The sequence below is a fragment of the Panthera uncia genome, chromosome D1 (genome assembly GCF_023721935.1).
Source record: "Panthera uncia isolate 11264 chromosome D1, Puncia_PCG_1.0, whole genome shotgun sequence".
NCBI classification, from domain to species: Eukaryota; Metazoa; Chordata; class Mammalia; order Carnivora; family Felidae; genus Panthera; species Panthera uncia.
In genome coordinates, this window is record NC_064808.1 from 8,470,823 (window position 1) to 8,491,409 (window position 20,587).

The window sequence follows — 20,587 nt, forward strand, 5'->3', positions numbered from 1 at the left end:
CGCACTACCAATCAGCCACCTCGTCCTGTCTATTCTGTCCCCCTCATATCTCACATCTTCTTGCTGTCTCCTCTGCTGAGAACCAGGGCTGTTCCCTCCCAAACAGTACCCAGCCCTCTTGCCTGGCTGTCATCCACCCTCCACATTCAATCCTGCAGCCGTCTTCTGTTTGCTCGACAGATACAGAGCACCTAGTAACAAGCATCTTGCAAAATGTTGGAAGTGCAGGATGAAGAAGGCAGAAACAACCCTGCCCTCCAGGAGCTTACAGTATCCAGCAGGAAAGATAAGCAAAAAGTGACTTATGCGTGCATGACATATAATCATACACACAAGTATTCTATACTTTAGTTATTCGTTGTCACTACTTAACCAAGCTACAAATATCAACTCAATTTGTCATTTGTATTTTTTTTTTAATATTTATTTTTCAGAGAGAGACAGAGTGCGAGTGGGGAGGGACAGAAAGAGAAGGAGACACAGAATCCGAAGCGGGCTCCAGGCTCTGAGATGTCAGCATCGAGCCCAACGTGGGGCTTGAACTCAAGAACCGTGAGATCATGAACTGAGCCGAAGTCGGAAGCTTAACTGACCGAGCCACCCAGGCGCCCCTGTCATTTGTATTTTTAACTTGGTTTATGGCATCTTTTGTCTTACGGCTTGTTGTTTTATGATTCCATTGATGTGAAATTCTAGAACGTGCGAAGTTAATCAATATTGAAAAATGTCAGAAGCTGGTTGTCTTGGGGGGCACGGGGAAAACTTCTGGAAAGGGATACAAAGGAACTTCTAGGATAATGGAAATCTTCTGTATCTTGTTTCAGCTGGATTCAAGGGTCAACACTGGCCCTTAATCAAGCATGTAAGATTCTGTGCATTTTATTGTAATTAATCAAAAAAATTAAATCACTCATTTTTGCAAAGAAAAAACAGTTTTGTTGGCTTTTTATCTACTTGATTCCAGTCTGTTCCATATTCCTATAGCTATACCCACAATTTTTCTTCTAGGTATGCCTCCCTCAAAGATGTGACTACGTGTATTTTGGACTTACCAAGTTTTTGTAGGACCATACCCTCTGTTCTTTTTCCCTGAGTGCTCTGTACAACTGAAAGGACTTACTAGGAACAATTTTATTTTATTTTATTATTTTTTAATATTTATTTTTGAGAGAGAGACAGAGTGTAGCGGAGGAGGGGCAGAGAGAGAGGGAGACACAGAATCCAAAGCAGGCTCCAGGCTCTGAGCTGTCAGCACAGAGCCCGCGACACGGGGCTCAAACCCACGAACCCTGAGATCATGACGTGAGCCGAAGTCAGACGCTTAACCGACTGAGCCACCCAGGTGGCCCGGAACAATTTTAATTCATTTTCACAAACTCTGTGTGAGCCATGTCCTTGATTTTGGTCACTGTCCTGAGGACTCATCTTAATCAGCATTTGCTACTCAAAGTTATTTCTCCATTTTATTTTTTACTGGTTGAAAAAGACAAACAGTTCTAGCTTCAATACCACAAGTCCCAGAAATTTTGGATTCTCTCTGTTCCTCTTGCAAATAGGCCAAGTCTGTTCTAAATTCCTTCTTCCTGTAATCAAGTGCAGCTGATCACCAAGGTAGTTGTAGTAACTTTCGGGTTTGCAAACTTGTTGCAACAATTTGGAGCTCTTACAGGAATTGGGAGTGTCATTGATTTTCTCTTTGGCAGATTCTTTCTCTTCTGAAGACACTGGCCGTTTTTATTTGGCACAATCCCATCGTTGATCGTCCTCCGCATTGTCTCGTGGCGGCCAGGTGCCACTCTCCCACGTGGCTGAGTCTGTCACCTGCTCTCCGTGTCACTGGACCTCCCAGCCATCCAACTTTGCATTTTTTTTAAGTAGTCAATCTGCCAACTGCCCCTTTATGGCTTTTTACAACCTCAAAAGAACACTCCCTACTCCAGAATTTTAAAAGATAATCTCCTAGATATTCGTTTAGTAACTTCATGGGTGTTTTTGTTTTTTAAAGGCCTGGATCTTTAATCTGTCTGGAACACATTTTGAAATACAATGAGTCATTTTTTTTTTTCATATGACTCTCCATTGTTTCAACATCATTTGTTGAACCCATTCTTTCTCCCCAAATTTGAAAGGTCACTTCGGCATCTACGAAGTTCCCATAAGTACCCGAATAGGACTGTTAACACTGATATATCATATCTTCCTGAGCCAGTACCAACTGCTTAGACGACTTTATACAGTACTTTTTAAATATCAGAGAGGGCAAATCAGGCCCTGAGGGCAAACCCTCAGAACCTTTTTTCCGACAAATGCTTATCAGCTATTCTACACATGCATTCTTCCAAATTTAGGATCATTTCATCAAGTTCCAAAATGTACCGTGGAGTTTTACAGAAATTGCATTGAATCTATAGGTTTCCATGGGGGGACAAGTGACATCTTCACAAAACTGAGGTTGGCTATCCATGGTGTTTCTTCCTTTATGCAGGTTTTCTCTTCTGGCCAGCAGCAAACATTTCTAATTCTCTTCATATACTTCCTGTTCACTTTATTCCTAGGTACTTGAAGCTTCTGTTGCCAGCGTAAGTTAAAAATACTTTTTTCTTGTTAACATTTTCTAACTGCTGTTTACTGCTAATATAGGAGAGCTTTTCTATGGATTCAGTGTAAGATTTCCAAAAATAAAACTAATGTAGTATCTCCCTGCTTAGAAATCCTTTAGTGTCTTCAGATTGCCCAGGATAAAATTGAACCCCTTTTTATGGCCCACAGTCTTTCCCCACCTTGACCCGCTATCAGCCTTCCAGAATTCTCCAACATAGACTCTATTTTCCAGGCCAACGCTTTCTTAAGTTACCTTGATTAGGCCATCCATTTCCACACCTTTGCATATGCTGTTCTCCCGGCTTGGAATTCCCTTCCCCATCTCCCTCCCTCCCTCCCTCCCTCCACTCCACCTTCTTTCTAGCTTTTTTCTTCAGACTTAGCTCAACTGTCACTTCCCTTGGGAAGCCTGCCCTGATCTCCTACCCCAGACACGCTAAGGCACCCCTTGTCTATGTTCTCCCAGCAGCCTTCTGCTTATTATTTTTTGTAGCTCTAGCCCCACTAAAATTTTCTTCCTGAAAGTAACATGTGCTCGTTCATTTTGAAAGGAGTGTAGCAGAGACCCAAGAAAGAGAAATCGCAGTAATTCGATCAGCAACTTCTTTTTTTTTTAGTAGAGCTCCTTCCCTTTTTAAGGTTGGGGAGTTCAGTTTCCAGTCTAATGTCTGTGAGCACCCCGAAAGGGGTCTTGGATAGGTCTCCCACTTGTGTTGAAGGAACCCGGTTAAGAACAGTGAACCTCGAAGCCGGCGGACTGGGAATCTGGAAGACAGGAGCCCGGGCCTAACTCCAATTCTGCCATCCTCGAATCCACACCTACTCGTGCCTGGGGCACAGCTGCAAGCCACACCCAGTAGCCCTGCCCTTCCAGGGTTCCTTGCACCTGTCACGGAGGTCATGTCGTACATTCAGCCCCACCGGCTTCTCTCCAAGGGTAACCCCAGGAGACGTCTCCTGTAAGTGGGGCCCATAAAAGAGACCATCTCAAAACGGCCTCATGGCTTCGTCTCCAGATCCAAGTGGCTTCTCCTGTCTTTTCTTTAGAAAAGAAAATCGTCCTCTGGATTTTCTCTGAATCCCAGGCGGCCCACCCCGCCAGGACTCCCTCAGGGAAGGCCCTGTCCAGGCCTCTCGGGAAACAGCCCGCCCAGCCTTTGTTGTAGAAGCTGCAGGAGGAGCCATATTTGCTTTCGGCAAAAGGCGGACGGGATCGGAAGGGCGGGGGACAACCAGGGACGGGCCGAGGCCTGCATTTTGCTCCTTGCTAGACCTTGAGGAAGAGAAAGCCAGCCTTCTCCCAGCCACATCTCTGACTCACACGGCCTCCTAGGGCCCGTGTTTCCAGTTTCCCAATTTGCATGACGAGGAAGTCACCTCGAGTGTGGGTAACTGCTGCCCTACCGCTCGGATTTTTAACGTGCCCTTGGCCAAGAGCCTCGGAGAGCCCGCCCAGGGCCTCAGGAATCGCCCCGACGCCCCGGGGGCCTGGGGCGCTTTCCGTCGGCTCCGGGACCCGGGACACCCTGGGCCCCGGATTCCGAGCTGGGCTTCCTGCCCTTCCGCACGTCTTCCCCACACTTGCACCAAAGGCGCGGCCCAGCGCAAGGACGCCTCCAGCCCCACGCGCGGCGGGACACGCGCGGCCTCCCCCGCAGCACCGCCCTCCCCCAGGGCCCCAGGGGCGGGGCCGCGCGCCCACCGGAAGAGGCGGGGCCTGTCCCGGGCGGCTTGATTGGCCCGAGCGGGCCTGACGCCCGATCCCGCTATAAGTGCGGGGCCGCGGCCATCTGCGCCACAGTCTGCCGAGAGTCGCCGCGGTTTCCTGCTTCAACAGTGCTTGGACGGAACCCGGCGCTCGACCACCCTCCTCCGGCCGGCCGCCCAGAGCCAGCCCTCCGCCATCTCCTCACAGCGCCCTCGGACCGCCCCAAGGCTCCCGCCGCCGCTCCAGCGCCGCCACCGCCCGCCGCCGCCGCCTCTCCTCAGCCGCCGCCATGACGACCGCGTCCCCCTCGCAGGTGCGCCAGAACTACCACCAGGACTCGGAGGCCGCCATCAACCGCCAGATCAACCTGGAGCTCTACGCCTCCTATGTCTACCTGTCCATGGTGAGCGCGGGCGCGGCTTCTCCGGGCCGCGGGCGGCGGGGCGGGGCGGGGCGGGGCGGGGCGGGGCGGGGGTGTGGCTAACGGGCGGCCTCTCCCGCCTCCGCGCGCGCCCTGCAAGAAAATGGACGTTGCTCGAGGTCTCCCGGGACTTGCGCAGATATTCTGGCGAGTTCGCCCTTTCCGAGTGTCCCCTGGCAGGGCCGCCTCTGCGCACCCCCTTTATATTTAAAGAGAGCCTGGTTTGCTGAAACCCTGGAGTCGGCCACGGTTGCGACCAGTACGATCCTGCAGCGAGGAAGGTGGTTTTGGCCTTTCCATCCCTTCCCCTGCGTCGATCACGTGATCCTGAGGTCGTCCTTTGGCTTGGGTAACAGGCGAAGTGGTCCAGCCCCCATCCTCTCCCCACCCCCACCGCCCCCCCCCCTTTCGGGTATGGCGGAGCCTGCTGGGTAATGGTGTCGGATGGCAACGGCCGGGAGGGGCGGGGGTGGTCTGGTGCTAAGTGGCTTATCTCCTGTAGGCTGACCACTCTCGAGCAGCCGTCGCCACCCCTCTGTTGTGCTTATCTCTGGGTCCCACTTGAATCGAAGCGCGGAAATCTCCCCTTGCGAGGACACAGTTGTCTTAGTCATCCCTCCTTTCGCCTGGATACTTAATTCCTTATCTTTTTGGTGCCTGAGAGTTGTGGCCCTCTAACTGAACCCGTGGTTTTCGGATAAAGTACACCGCCAGTAACTGGGCAAAGAATTTTTCCATGCGCCAATCAGTGGGCTCCGTTTTCCAAAATCCTGGTTTTGAGGCGAGGTGGTGGGAGTTTTACTTAGAATTGTCTTATGATTGTGCAAATTATCCAAGAATAGACATGTTCCAGATGCATTTGAAAACAGGCCTGGATTTCCATGACTGCCGTTCCGTTTGAGGAATACCTGAATACAGCAAGTGTCTAAAACTGAATCAGGTTTTTTGTGTTTTTGTTTTGTTTTCTGCTGGCAACATATTTGTATTCAGAGTTTTTGTTTTGCCTTTTTTTTTTTTTTTTTTTTGGCTTTCTGCTGGCAATGTATTTGTATACATTAGCATTGCCCACAGCTCACCATCCCTAATGGGTTAATTTTAGAAATTTGTTTAGAAATTTCACAGGCTGCTGTAAGCTGACAAGTTCATGTTCTGACAGGGGTTAACCAGGGAGTAGAGAGAGAAGGCACTATTTGTACAGGGTAAATACTCCCAACACCCTCTCCAATCAAATTGGACGTTGGGCGGAAGAACTTTGCACTAATATAGAGCCTTAAGAAATTCCATGCTGGGGGCAATTCCATGATAGTCTAAAGGTTCCTTGTAGTAAACTTTCAATTTCAAGGACCAAAATAAAGACACAGTAATTACTGTTGTGTTCTTTCCAGGAACACAACCTGCCCCCAGTCTCCTTCAGCACAGATCCCTTTCTTGCTGTGCTTTGAGAAAGAAAGACTTAGGCCAGCAGAGTGCCTTCGTTGGGACTCCTTAGCATAACATTGATGTTCCCCTTTCAGTCTTACTATTTTGACCGTGATGATGTGGCTTTGAAGAACTTTGCCAAATATTTTCTTCACCAATCTCATGAGGAGAGGGAACATGCCGAGAAGCTGATGAAGCTGCAGAACCAGCGAGGTGGCCGAATCTTCCTTCAGGATATCAAGGTGAACGAAAGATCCTAGAGGTGCCGTGCCTCCTAAGTAAGCTACGTAGCAGTCCTCGGGTGTCAGGAATCACTCGGAAGCTAGCAGTTGCCCTGATGAAATGAGGCGACTTCGGGGTTTTGGGCTTTTTTTAGGCTTAACCATCTAAGCTAAAGGAGGCAAAGAGTAGTGGGCGAGGGTGTTAAGTTGGAAGCCGTTGCGGGAGAAACTTGGATGTCCCTTGCGAAGTGCACGCTAGGGGTGCTTGCTGACTCGTGGGCTGGTAGAGGCTGCAGGTGCGTTGACCTGACCCCCTCTCGTTCAGAAACCAGACCGTGACGATTGGGAGAACGGGCTGAACGCAATGGAGTGTGCGTTACACTTGGAAAAGAGTGTGAATCAGTCACTACTGGAACTGCACAAACTGGCCACTGACAAAAACGACCCCCATGTGAGTACTGACAGCCGGGGAGCCCAGGGAGGGAACCGTTTGCCTCTCCTGGGAAAGCTTACCGCTAACATTCTTCCCCATGTCTGTTTTCTAGTTGTGCGACTTCATTGAGACGCATTACCTGAATGAGCAGGTGAAATCCATCAAAGAACTGGGTGACCACGTAACCAACCTGCGCAAGATGGGGGCTCCCGAATCTGGCATGGCAGAGTATCTCTTTGACAAGCACACCTTGGGAAACAGTGATAACGAGAGCTAAGCCTTAGGCTGTCTTCCCATCGCCACACGGGTGACTTCCCTGGTCACCGAGGCAGTGCATGCGTGTTGGGGTTACCTTTCCCTTTTCTAGAAGTTGTACCAAAACATCTACTTAACTTCTTTCATTTGTACCATTCCTTCAAATAAAGTAATTTGGTACCCAGCTGTTGTCTTTTGAGTAGTTGAGATGGGCTAGAAATGGATCTAGGTCCTCTTTGCAAAATCTGTGAGTGCTGCTGTTCAACCACGGTAACCAAATGAAATGCCTGGGAGGATTTGTATTTATTCAACTCTTTAGTTGGGAAAAGATGTCAAGGTTGGGGGTGTGGAATTCAGACAGGACGTAAGGACTCCGGATGCTGAATTTGATGTTTTGAATTACATGTTTCCGGTGATTCGTCTAGCTTTCACAATTGTTATGTACAAAAGGCACTTAAAGGCTCAAGTAGTCCCGAAACTACTGATTTTGTTACCCATTAAGCCAACCATTTAATTCAGGCTGTCATACGAACGTATGCTTCAGTGTGGACAGCTATATGGCTATGACTGGATCAGTGTCCCGCTGGTGTACATGCAGGTAGGACCAGGCCGGCGAAACGTCCCTCTCGGGGAAACAGGCTAAGAGTGTGCTTCATCCCTAGAGAAAATTGGAGAAAGTTAACGTGAGTACAGAAGCTCTCCACTTCAGTGTTAAAACTAGTTGTGTAGTGCGGCAAAGGTTGGGACATCTAAACTACAAAACATCAGTAGTGTCAGGAGACCACAGAACCATCTCCTTGCTAACGACTACATTAATGTCCCTTCCCAAACAAGCCACGGTGATTCGTAAGTTTCTGTCTGGCTAGAAACAAAACCGATGGTAGCCCTTTTCGGGCTTTTAATCACAAAGTGTGCTTTCTGACCCAGAAGTTAACTGCTTGAGAATCTAGAAATAGGAAGTTACACTTCCCACATCATGATTGGGGGTGGGGTAGGCTGGGTCTAATGGGTGAAATCCTGAATGTAGGGAAACACCTAGGGTTTTGACAGCTTTGGATGGACCCCCGAGGCAGCATGAAGAGCACACTGAAGTTCAGAAGTCCTGATGAGTTCCCCAAAGCAGTAAGATACCCCAAGGGACCTGGCCACCCTCACCTTGACCATCTACCAATTCCCAGGGGTGTAATACTTCCCAGGATCACTGAAGGGGTGTGGGGGAGTGTTCATATGCGGTCACCCAGCTGAGGCTGGGTAGTGAGTGGAGTTCTTAGGTTACAGCCTGGAGTCCCTAGCTCTGCCTCATGGTTTTGGGTCTGCTCCTCCCACCTAAGCCTGGCCTGGTAGCCCCCAGGCATCGTTCCAGTCAGTGCAACCTCTGCTTCCTTCACCTGGGACCCAGGGGACTCTTCCTGGTGGTATCGGGTTCTTGGGGGAAATGAGCAAAAGCCCTCAGCACTTAACTAGGGCCCTTGCTGAGGTGGCCAGGTGTGTGCCCCAAGGCAATGCAAGGTGTGAGTCCAGCATGCTCTGGCAGTGAGGGAACCGTAGGAAAAATGGTGGAAGGAAGGGTAGGCTCCCAGCAAGGGAAGCTGGTGGGGCTTCCCCCCATGTGGGTGGGAGTGTGGGGAGGGGAGGAGGTGAAGTGACCTGGCTAAGGTAGAGAACAGACCTGTCTTCCAAGGCCCAGTAGGGATCTCCGTGACTTCTGAGTATTATCTCTATGTTGCTTGACTGGTCCAAATGTGATTCTCTGAGATGATGTTCCGAGGTCTCCGACACGTCGGTCAGGTTAAACTCCACGGTTTTCTTCTTCATGTGACCCGATTGTGGGTTCTCCGTTGAGGACCCGATGCCATCTGAGAGCAGTTCAAAACTGTTCTCTCTGTCAGGAGTCACAGGCTGTAGGCTTTGGTCTTTGACAGCGCTGTCTGTGCCTGAGACTCTGCGAAGGCCGGAGGGTGCTGACTTTCCAGGTGGGAAGACCATAGGGGTGTGGCTGAGGGGCGTCTGGGGGGCACTGTGGTAGCCTGACCTCCCGTATAGTGCAGCAGTCTCGAAAACATCATCCTCCTCCTCAATCTTCCAAGGCTTGCCGCCTTCCTGGTTCCTAGGGTGCTGTCTGGCACTCCCGAGTTTCTTGGGCTGGCCCTCTTGGAGAAGGCCTTCTTTCTTGGGTCGCAGTAGTTTGGTCTTTGAGTTTGTCCTGGGGGGATGGTGGTCGTGGGACTGTAGCCCTAGGAAGCGGCCAATGATGCCAGTTTGAGGGTCCTCCTCCTCTTCTGGATTTGCCTGAAACCCCATGTCTTCCTTATGCAGACTGTAAAGGAGACTCGGCTGAGCAGCGGACAAGGACCAAAGCCTGACTTGACTTCTCCTTCACCCCCTCTTTTCCCTCTCTATGGCCCAAAGCCAAAGACACACAGTGTTTCTCACTATGCCTGGACTCACCTCTCTCCCGACCCATCCTCTACTGCCCTATGAATCCTTCCAGGCCCGGCTCCCCTCACTGTTGTGTGCCTCCCTCTTGCCCATGTTGACTAACCCTTCCTTGCCCCCCCCCCCCCCCCCCCCAGCCTGGCACTTGAGGGCTCTGTCTTCATCTCCATCTTCTCGTGAGCATCCCTCACTCCAGGCGAGCAGAATACTGCTCCCCAGGTCTGGTCAGTCACATGAGGCCCGGGAGTGACTCTGGGCAGGCTGGGGGTTTGCGGTTGTTAACTGCGGAGCAGCATATCCACAAAGAAGTCTGGCTTTCTGGAAGCCCAAGGCCTTTGCTCTGCAGGGAAGAGCCCGCCTATCCCAGAGTGTGGCCTGCCCTCGCTCATGTCCACATTCTCCCCATGCTTCAAGGCCCAGCTCCGGGTCCAGCTGGAGGCCACCTCCCAGGCCAAAGGCGGTCTCTTGTTCTATGTTCCGTCTCCCCCAGGCACCTGGTACTTTGCACCTTGTATCCAGAGTTGGGGCCTTGGGTTTGAGTCCCCTCACTGAATTGTGTGTTCCTTGCAGACAAGGTCTATGTATTACTGTTCTCTGTCCTCCACCCAACCTTCAGCTGCCAGAGTACAGACCACATGGAATTCAAAAGCAACTTCCAGAAATGTTTCTGACCCGAGCAAGCCTCCAGCCTTCATGTGATCGCTTTTTCAAACCTTCCTCACACCTACTAGAGACTCGCTAATTCTAATTATGGCTTAAGAGAATATTTGGTTTTTATTTTTATGTTATTTATTAATTAATCGATTTATTTGTTTATTAACATTTATTTTTGAGAGAGCACGAGCAGGGAAGGGGCAGAGAGGGAGAGGGAGACACAGAATCCGAAGCGGGCTCCAAGGCTCCGAGCCGTCAGCACAGAGCCCGACGCGGGGCTCGAACTCGCAAACCGCGAGATCATGACCTGAACTGAAGTCAGATGCTTAACTGACTGAGCCCGCCAGACGCCCCAGATAATATGGTTTTTAAAAGCCAATAGTGCTGGGGCACCTGGGTGGCTCAGCTGGTTAAGCACCCGACTTCATCTCAGGTCACGATATCACGGTTTGGGAGTTCGAGCCCCGCATCGGGGGTCCACCATCTGTGCAGAGCCTGCTTGGGATTCTCTCTCTCTCTCTCTCTCTCTCTCTCTCTCTGCCCCTGTCTCGCTTGTGCTTCCTCTTTCTCTCTCTCAAAAATAAATAAACTTTAAAAAGCCTCTCGAAGAAAAAAAAAAATAGGCAACAATGCTTAATACTGTGGAAGAAAATCTTGATGGTATGGATCCTGACATGCAGGTGACTCTATAAAGTCCTCCCCACTCTCATACTGGGGACAGAGGGCTGTCTGGGATGGCCCTTCAGCCCGCTGTGACCCTGCTGCAGCTTAGAAGGGATTCGGACGGAATCAGGGAATCAGGACCCATGGTCAGGGAAGTCTGGCTGGCTGCGGTGGGTGACCTGAGGCCTGTGCTCTGTAGCACGGAGCCAACCCAGAAGTTACCTGTGGTGACCCAGCGTCTTGCTGGGGACATGCTTGCCGTCCTTCCCCTCACTTCCTCCCCCTCCCCGCTTTCACTCCCGTCCAAACACCCTGGCTTATCAGGAAACGTAGTTCCAGACCAGAGCTGGGAACCAGGCTCTGACATCCCAACTGCATCACTGATCACTGACTGCCCTTGAGTAAGTGCCTTCTTTTCTCAGGACCTGTTTCCAGCTCTGGACGTGGGGGGCTTAGACTGGCTGTACCTACAATCCCTTACGGCTTTAGGAATTACTAAACAGTACAAGGTAAGGATGTGGGGATAGAAGCAGACACACCTGGTCCACGTGTATCACTTGCTAACTATGTGACCTTGGGCTGGACAACCCACTTAACCTCTCTGAACTTGGACTTAATCACCTGAAAACTGGAGGTACCAAACCATTGGGAGGAAAAAGAGAGTTTATACAAAGAGCTTAGCAGAATTCCCAGCACTTAGCACATATCCGATATGTATTAACCAGCGCTATTCTAAGTTTTCAGGCAGGCCCTTGCACTTGGGCTTTTCGACTCACCAAAGTGGTCCCGGGCACTGCTCACCTGATGTTGAAGGTAGAGCCTAAAAAGGAGGGTCGACGATACTGGGCGGAAGCAGCTGTATAGGGGGGTTGTGGTTCTGGATCATTCCAGTACATATCCCGCTCCATTGGGGGCAGGTCCTGGTGCATCTCGTCCACAGCCAACAGGGACACCTGGTTGCCAGGCACAGAAGGAAAATCCAGCAGAAAGGTCAGCCCAAGCAGGACCTTGAATTTGCTAGATGACTTGGAGAGGTCACTTCCCTCTCTCTGGGCCTCAGTTTCCCTACTTGTGAAATGGAGAGACTGATGCCCGTCTGCAGCCTCAGAAGTTGGGGTGAGAATCCTGTGAATGAATGGTTGGCTGGGAGGGGGCAGTTCACGGTGAGGCCTTCCTGCAGACCTGTGGGGTCCCCTCCCTGGCCCTTTCAGGGAAGGACCACAGGATAGGCGCCCCCTCTCCCCAAATACCTGCAGGCTCCTGTCGACAATCCAGTTGGTCTCAAAGTCATCATCATCCTCTCCAAATGGGTTGATGAGCTGCTCTGCCACCTTGGGGAGAGGTGAGGCTCTGGAAATCCTCAGGTAGATTCCCTGCAGCCTGCTCCCTGGCCTTAAACTTTCAGCTCCTTCTAGTTCCACACCCCCCTCGATGCCTGGCCTCCCTAACCACCATCTCCAAAGCCAGTATGTCCTTCCCTTTAGGGAAGCTCTTCAGGGAAGAGCTGTCCTTCATTGTGTCACTCAGTACCAGTCATCACTGGTACCTCCCAAACCTATATGCTCCCCGGAGTTCCAGAATTCTGTGCATTCGTTCATTTACTCATTCCAGTCTTCAAACACTCATTTATTCATTGTTTTCAATGCAACAGAGACGTTGAGGCTGTGATCAAATAAAGGGTGGCCCAGGCAGGATGAATCCTGGCAATAACCTGTGAAGTCCCCTGACAAAGCCCCGCAGTAGGGGTGAGCTGCACTAAGGGTTCAAGGGACATCCCGTAAGCCACTGGGGAATTTCAACCAGAAAAATGGGTGTGATCTGGTTTGAAGCGAAGATGACTGAGGGGCTGAGGGTGTGGATGGGGAAGGAATAGCTGTGTCTGTGTGTGTGTGTGCACGCACGCACGCAAACCATGCACAGGAGGGAGGGAGGAGGCAACGTGCCATCACCACCAATACCAAAAACTAAAGGAAAAAAAGGAAGAGACAGAGGGTGGGTGAGAAATGGAGGAAAGATCTGGGGCGCCTGGGTGGCTCACTCGGTTGAGTGTCTGACTCAGGTTATGATCTCGCAGTCCGTGGGTTCGAGCCCCGCGTTGGGCTCTGTGCTGACAGCTCAGAGTCTGGAGCCTGCTTTGCATTCTGTGCCCCTGCCTCTCTCTGCCCCTCCCCCACTCATGCTCTGTCTTGCTCTGTCTCTCAAAAATAAATGTTAAAAAATAAAAAAAATAAAAAAAGGAGGAAAGATAAAGAGATGGAGAGGAAATGGTGCTGTTCAGAACTCCTGTTAGGGACAGCTCCGGATGTAGTGGGAGGAAAACCTGGAAAAGCCACTTGGGGTGGGGATGAGACACCTTCCCCCATCCCGCCCTGGATAGATTTCTTGAGTAAGGAGAGGTGGTGCTAATCTGCCTTGAAAGGATGGGGGCTAGGATAGCCGGCTATGTCCTAGGCCTCGGGTGAAGCACTGGGATCAGACACAGGCCTCTGGCGGGTCCTGCTCTTCTCTGGGTCTCAGTTTCTTCCTATGTTAAGACACAGGGAAGGAGGAGACCAGAGGGTGGTGGGCGGGGCCGAGCAGCCCACTTTCCACATTTGAGACTCTCCTTTCCTGGCTGAGCATGGACCTCCTGGCCGTGACCTCACCCAGTCTTGTGAGGCAGAGAATCTCACCTTCAGCCAGCCAGCATAGAAAAAGAATTGCAGAAACGTGAAAACGGGCACAACGAGGTCCAGCTCATGGCCAGGATAGGCCTTGGCCGGGTTCAGAAACTGCCGCCCGATCAAGCAAGCCAGGAAGAAGCTGTAAACCGCCACGGTCACCACCTGGGAAGAAAGGGAGGTGGCAGCAGAAATGAGCTGGGAGAGGCCCTGAAGTCAGGAAGCTCCCTAGGCTGGGAGAACGAGACCTTGCTCTGACTTGTGCAGTCCACTGACTCTGGGTCTCTGTGATCTCTAAAACGGGGATGACAAACTGAGGGTCGATGGGGGGTGGGAGGGGGGGGTGGGTGATGGGCATTGAGGAGGGCACCTGTTGGGATGAGCACTGGGCGTTGTATGGAAACCAATCTGACAATAAATTTCGTATTAAAAAAATAGATAAAAAATAAAATAAAATAAAATAAAATAAAATAGGGATGATCACACTGCCTCTGCTGGGCTGAACCAGGCAGGAGCCCGGACTCTTCCAACTTGGCACTGGAGAGGACCCGCAAAGTCCAGATATAACTCCCAGGGGAGCCTCTTAGCCCCTACGTGAGCCCTTCCTATGACAGGCTGTTTCTCCAAGTCCTGCCAGCACCCCCTACCTCGTTTCCCAAATGGGCAGCTTCACTGGCCTAGTCCTCACCTGTGTGTACACCAGTGGGATACTGATCCAGTCATAGGCAAACAGGAGTCCACACTGAGTACGCAAGACGTTCATCTCCTGGGGAGCAGGAGGGAGGGTTGGGGTTCTGACCACCGTGTGCTCTCCCAAGCTCAAGCCCTCATGGTCCAGCCCCTGGCTGTGTGGTCATGGGCAGCTCCCTTAACCTCTTTGTGCCTCAGTCTCCTCATCTATCAAAAAGGAACCAGGATCTCCAGGGCTCACTCTAGAGAGGAAGTGGGAAGGGAACCGGGGGCAAGGGGCCACGGTGGGTTGTGGAATGCTGTTGGACAAAATCCTACAATCTCAAGGCAGGTTCTGGGAAGACCCTCAAGCCTCCTCTTTGTAGGAAACTTTGTGCAACCTCGGGCACAACCGTCCCCACTCTGCAACAGCCCCATGTGTGTCGGGAAGCTCACGTTCAACAGGCTCTGGAGCAGGACAGGGTCCCGGATTCGACCTCCGATCCACGCCTTCATTGACAGGTTGGCAAACCACACCCAGGGCACCCAGAACGTGTTGTGCGGCAAGCTCAGCTTTTCTAAGTGCTTGCGTTCCGCGGGGGTCATAAAGCCTGCGGGGTGGAGTTAAGAAGGCAGCGCGTGGGGGAACCTGCAGAAGGGACGGGCTGGCAGGGGTGGCCAGGCCAGGCCTTGCCGAAGCCCAGGATTTAGGGCCAAGTTCATTGGGACCTCTGAGCTTCTTTGCCATCCTCTTTCAACAAATAATTACTGAGTGCCTACTATGTGCTGTTCTGGCCTGAGCGCGTGAGAAGTGTCTGTCTTCTTAATAAGGACCAGCTCAGGTAAGGGCCAGGGAAGGTCAGAGACTGAAAACCCGCAGAGCTGGACGGGGAAGGACAGAGGCAGGCAGACCGGTACTTTCTTGCCGATTCCCAAAGCCCCACTCCGGGCCCTCAGTCCCCACTCTTCTCTCATCCCTCAAGGGTCCTTAGCCATATCTCAAAACCCTCCCCTCGCGTGGTTCCCCGGGCCTCGCCCCACCCACCTTCGCGCACCTGACTCCGCCCCGCCTAATTCGACCCAGGGGTCGACCCCATCCCCACCCAATCATCAGCAGGCAGGCCTCTGGCTCCACCCACCGGCCCTGCCCCCGCCCCGCCGCCCCCGCCCACCTGCTTTCACCAGATGCTGGGAACTGGGAAAGCGCTTGTAGACTGCGGCGCTGACGCTGCGCAGGATCAGTACGTTGCCCAGGTTGGCGTAGCGGATGAGCGTGCGCCGCAGCAGCCGGCCTTGCTCGTCCTTGCCCTCCACCAAGCCCGACACCAGGTTCATAAGGCGATCGGGCCATGGCAGGTTCTCGTACTGGTTCCACCAGCGGGTCACGACCAGCGTCACGTAGAAGCCTGGGCAGGAGAAGGGGGAGGGGGGCGAGGCGAGGGCCCAGGCTGCGGCCAGAGCCAAACAAGGGCGACGCCTGGTTTCTCCATCTTTGTGATGGGAGCGGGGCCCAGCCCCAACCCTCCTGGAAGGCATTCAGCAGGGGAAGACCATCGCCGCAGAAAGGCGCAAGAGCCCCAAGCTCTTGCTTCCAGAGGCCCCCCGCTTAACCCAGAAATCTGCCAGACCCCTCCCCTCCTGCACAGAGGCTCCAGGGACCCTGTCAGGGCTGCCCTCAGAAACTGGGGTCTTGAGTGCCAACAGCAGGACGTCCTTCCTAATGCCTAACTTCATTCCGTCTGGGGGCAGTCCCCCCATTTCTGTGAACTGCCAAGAGGCACTGACATTCCAGTGGCCTTCACCAGCTAGTTCCTCGTAGTGTCCCTGTCTGGAGCCTGGAGCAGCCCCTGGGACCCCGACGTTCAGAAGGGGGAGCTCACCCAGCACGAAGGAAATGGGGATGAGCTGGATGTAGCTGTCGCAATACAGAGTCAGTTTCTCAAACATCACCTGCTGTTCCTCCGTGAGGGCCATCCTGGGGGGGAGGGGGATGTGTAGACATGGCTGAGACAGGTACCACGTCCAGCCAGGCCTAGGGTAGGAATGTGACTGCCGCTTTGCTCCCCCACCCTTCCCTGCCCCTTTCACTGGCCCAACCCGTCCTTCTCTGGCAACCCCAAGCCCCAAGGGGGCCTCTGCTCCATGGCTGGAAGAGGCCCCCTCAGGAGGTTTTCTGTGAGCTATAGGAAGGTCTCGCCAGGAGTCAGTTTCAGGCACCACTGACCCCCTTTTAAAGGATCCCAAGCAGGTTCAAATAGCATTTGGTGTTTAAAAAGCATATGAGGCGCCTGGGTGGCTCAGTCGGTTGGGCGGCTGACTTCCGTTCGCGTCAGGATCTCACAGTCCGTGGGTTCGAGCCCCACGTCAGGCTCGGTGCTGACAGCTCAGAGCCTGGAGCCTGCCTCGGATTCTGTGTCTCCCTCTCTCTCTGCCCCTCCCCCTCTTGTGTGCGTGTGCGTGCTCTCTCAAAAATAAACATTAAAAAAATATTTTTTAATAAAAATATGTATGGGGGGGGGTTGAATAGGTGAAGCCGGGAGGACTTTTAGGGCAGTGAAACTACTGAGTATGATACTAAAATGATGAATACATATCATTACGCATCTGTCCAAACCCACAGAATGCACAACACCGAGCGTGGACCTTGGTGTATAGTATGAACTTTGGGTGACAATGATGTGACCGTGTGGGTTCATCCATTACAACGCATAGGCCACTTTGCCGTGGGACGTTGATAGTGGGGGAGGCTGTGTGTGTTCGAGGGAGCATATGGAAACTCTCTACCTCCCGTTCAATTTTGCTATCAACTTAAAACTCTCAGAAATGAACTCTAATTTTTCTTAAAAAAGGATCTTGATGGCCTAGTAACAACCAAAGAAAATCAATGTGCTTTGTTATTGGCATTGTAATTGCGAATCCAAGAACTTTCCCTATGTAAGAGCCCTTCAATCCATTTCGGTCATAAGTGCTTTTCTCCATTCAAAATGCTTTCGTATATTCTGTGATTGTGTCTGTCCTACATTTTATTGTTTAAATAAACATGTTTATTGGAGGGGGGGAAAAGTATGGTCTGGGATTGAGCTTGTGTGGGACTCAGGAAAACAGGCTGGCTGAGTGGGACCAGGTAAGGCCTGGGTTCCCGGGCCTGTCCCCGAGTTGGGAGAAAGATACTCCTGGCCTGCCGTGAGCTGCCCTCCCAGTCTGACTCCTTTTATGTCCTCCCAGCCCCCAGCCCCCAGCCCCCAGCCCCCAGGGCTTGGCTAGGAGCTCAGGTCAGCCTTATAGGACTCTGGTCCTGTAAGAGCGTCCCCCTAGTTGTTCCAAGCCCCAGCCGCGCCCCTCCCAGGCCCCACCCCAGCCTGTCCCCCTGCACCTGTAAATGAAACGGATGATGTAGTAGCTGAGCAAGAAGATGAGGAACTCGCCATAGATCAGCTTGTAGATGCTGCCGCGCCAGCACAGGAGCAGGCGGGAGAAGGAGCCTAAGCGGGCATTAGCCACTTGGCTTGAGTAGGTGACGGTCATGACTGAGCACGGGGGGGCACGCTAGTAGACAGACAGGGAGGGACACCGATGAGGGCCTGGCAGGGAGCAGGGGGCTTGGTCAGAGCTTGTCTGGGCGTCACGAGTGATCTTAGCCAGGACTCCTCCCTGCTCTGGGCCTCAGCTTTCCTGTCTGGACACTGGGAGGGGGATGAGGTGGCCTCAAAGGCCCTTTTGGCTCTTCTTGACTGTGGGACATGGGAAGCCAGGGAAGTGAGCCCAGAGCTGCCCACAGCCTTGGCAGAGAAGACACAGATAGGTCTGTGCCCTTAAGTTGTCTGACAGAGGTAATGACAACAGCAATAGCAAAGCCCACACATTGGGCTTGGTCCCCCGAGCCCATCTTGTTCACTAGCTCCCCAAGCACCCTCAGCCACTTTGGACCAAGACTGGTGAGGGGCCTCGTCGGTCTTGTCCACTTCCCTGTCCCCACTGCCCAGAACAGAGTCTGGCTGGTAGAGATGCTCAAATAATGTTTACTGATCAGTGACCCCAGGGCCTTTCCACTTGCTAATCGAGATGCTCAAATAATGTTTACTGATCAGTGACCCCAGGGCCTTTCCACTTGCTAATCCTTGTGCCTGGAGGATGCTCTTCCTAATCTGTGTGGCTCATTCCCACTTCGGGTCGTCTGCTCAGAAAGGAGGCAGCCAACTACTCTACCTGGAGATAGCCTCCCAGTGCCACTGGTTCTCTGTCCCCTCATCTTATCGATTTTTCTCCATAGCATTTCTCTTGTTATACTTGAATTGGCTGTCTGCCTATTCCCACCTTAGAATGGAAGCTCCCACTGTGTTCTCATAGCAGGTGCTCAGGAAAAACTTCCCGAAGCAATGGCTGCCACCTGCCCTCCCCCTACTCGCTCTGATGCAGCTGGGGTGGCTGTCTTTGTGCCTTGTGCACACCAAACTCATTCCCACCTCCCACCTCAGAGACTTTGCACACACACACACACACACACACACACACACACTGGCCCCCCCCCCCCCGCCACGCGCACACGTGCTGCCCATGTGTCCGCATCCCCCACACTGTTGCAAGGACAGCCATCTACCCCAGGGGCCCTCAAAGCCCCGGCCCCACCTGCCTGGGCCAACCGCTACTCACAGGAGGAGCTCCAGTCCTCTCAGGGAATCCCACGACATTTCTGGCCACTGGACCGACGGGACTCTTGGGGGTCCTGCGGCCAGTGACCCTGCCCATGCGTGTGTTAGGCGGTCACTTGACTGCCTAATCCAGGGCCTCCACAAAGGAGCCCTTGTTTTGGCCCCTCCTCATAATCTGCACATTAGCAGCCAGCACAGCCTGGCCAGGGCCCCTCTAATTCCTTCCTGGGGGCTGTGGGGGCTGAGACCAGGGCTAGAATTTGGGGCAACTCCCTTCCACCATGGGCCCAATCCCGCCATTTTCTCTGGCCCCTCAAATCCAGAGACTGAAGGATCTGTTTCTGACGGCTGAGGTCTTGCAGGGAGAGCTGTCGGGAGTGGGGCCGGGGCCCTGGTCCTCATCTCCGGTGCCAGGAGCTACACGAGAGAGGGAGCCCCGGCCCAGGCCCTTCGGGGTTTGGGCAGCACGGAGGGCAGTGGAAAGGACACTGGACCATGGTCAGAAGTCCTGCCTTCCAGTCCTGGCTCTGCCACCCGTGTGGCTGGCCCCAGCGGGCCTCTGCGTCTCCCTAGGCCTCAGTGTCCCTATCCAAAAAGGATGGCCTCGCTTTAGGCCTCATCACCTTTTTAAGAGTGACATTGGTCTTCCTATGCTGGTGAGGAGCTCTGATTGGCTGATGGTGACATCATAGGTTTCTCGGGCTGTGATTGGCTGGCAGAATCCAGCCGGTGGGTTGGTTCATAGCTACGGAAGAAGGCGGGGGTGGGAGGCTGCTGTGTGGGGGCTGGGCCTGGTGAAGGATGACGCAGCAGCCTCGGTGTTTTTGTTGCTGGCTTTTAGCCAGCCCACGCAAAATGGGGGTATATACCCAGGTCCCCAAGGGCAGCTGGTTAACGTCTCAGCACCTGCTTCCAAACAGTTTAATACATCAATCTATACGCAAGGGCCCTAAGCCCCTGGAAGTGATGGCTGTCCAGGACAGGCTCCTCTTGTGAAAGCTGGAAGCCCCAGGGGCTTTTGGTCTTCAGCCAGTGGCCATAGGAAGGGTCTGGAATGTATACGAAACATGCAGCTTCTCGGGATCTTGCTCCAGAGCCTGATTCGGCGACCGGGTTGGGGGTCGTGGGGGAGGGGCGGGCTGCATTTCTAACGAGCGCTGCTGGCCCACGTCTGAAGATCGCACTTTCGGAAGCCCTGATTTACAAAATGACCTGGAGCCTTAAAATCAATCCACGCCTTCCCTCCCTCCCCCCTCTCCTCCCTCCCCCTTCTCCTCCCTGCATCCCTTTCTCCCTCGTCTCTCTTTCCCTCTCTCTGACATACTCCTGAGGGTTCACAATGCTGAGATTGCAGGTGACTTGTGCGCACCACTTTTCGCCTTTGTAATTCCCCGCCTACGGGGAAAACTTACCCTTCCACAACCGCCTTGCGTATTTTTCTAATCACAGCAAACGATAAGGCCATTGCAGTTAGGAGGGGGGGGGGTCTCTTCGAGGACGATTTGCTACCTGCTGCCTGTGCAGTGGGAAACATCTTTCCCATCGCTGTCCTTCCCTTGAGCCTCAGCGTCCTCGTCTGGAAAATGGGACAATAGCACTACCTCAGCAATGAGAACGATGGGTGATGATTCAGTCAACTCTCCAAACCAGTGGTTCTCGTGCCCGGCTGCCGGCCCCTGGTGCGTCCGCCCCCACCCCCGCAGATTCGGTTGGGTGGACGGGCCCCGGACCCTCATGTTTTCTCAAGTTCCTCGGGCAAGGCCAATGGACAGCGTGGGTTGAGAATCACTGCTGGAAG

General features: G+C 52.9%; 2 protein-coding genes and 1 long non-coding RNA gene across 3 annotated transcripts; 2 read left to right on the top strand and 1 right to left on the bottom strand.

Moving 5' to 3' along the window:
* Nucleotides 1-4,387: 4,387 nt before the first annotated feature.
* Nucleotides 4,388-7,242, top strand: FTH1 (ferritin heavy chain 1). Its single transcript, XM_049644915.1, has 4 exons — nucleotides 4,388-4,712; nucleotides 6,245-6,391; nucleotides 6,696-6,821; nucleotides 6,916-7,242. Exons 1-4 carry the CDS (start codon nucleotides 4,599-4,601, stop codon nucleotides 7,078-7,080), a joined length of 552 nt encoding a protein of 183 aa, XP_049500872.1. The 5' UTR covers nucleotides 4,388-4,598; the 3' UTR covers nucleotides 7,081-7,242.
* Nucleotides 4,719-5,492, top strand: LOC125932417 (uncharacterized). Its single transcript, XR_007460594.1, has 2 exons — nucleotides 4,719-5,079; nucleotides 5,233-5,492. It is a non-coding gene; the product is annotated as an uncharacterized LOC125932417 (long non-coding RNA).
* Nucleotides 7,243-7,637: 395 nt separating the features above from the next.
* On the bottom strand, nucleotides 7,638-18,618 carry BEST1 (bestrophin 1). The gene is made up of 10 exons (XM_049644925.1): nucleotides 17,514-18,618; nucleotides 16,021-16,115; nucleotides 15,313-15,546; nucleotides 14,597-14,751; nucleotides 14,160-14,237; nucleotides 13,484-13,636; nucleotides 12,062-12,142; nucleotides 11,613-11,764; nucleotides 8,728-9,375; nucleotides 7,638-7,716 (listed from the first exon to the last, which is right to left on the bottom strand). The coding sequence occupies exons 1-10, from the start codon at nucleotides 17,663-17,665 to the stop codon at nucleotides 7,698-7,700; spliced, it is 1,767 nt and encodes a 588-aa protein (XP_049500882.1). The 5' UTR covers nucleotides 17,666-18,618; the 3' UTR covers nucleotides 7,638-7,697.
* Nucleotides 18,619-20,587: the final 1,969 nt, after the last annotated feature.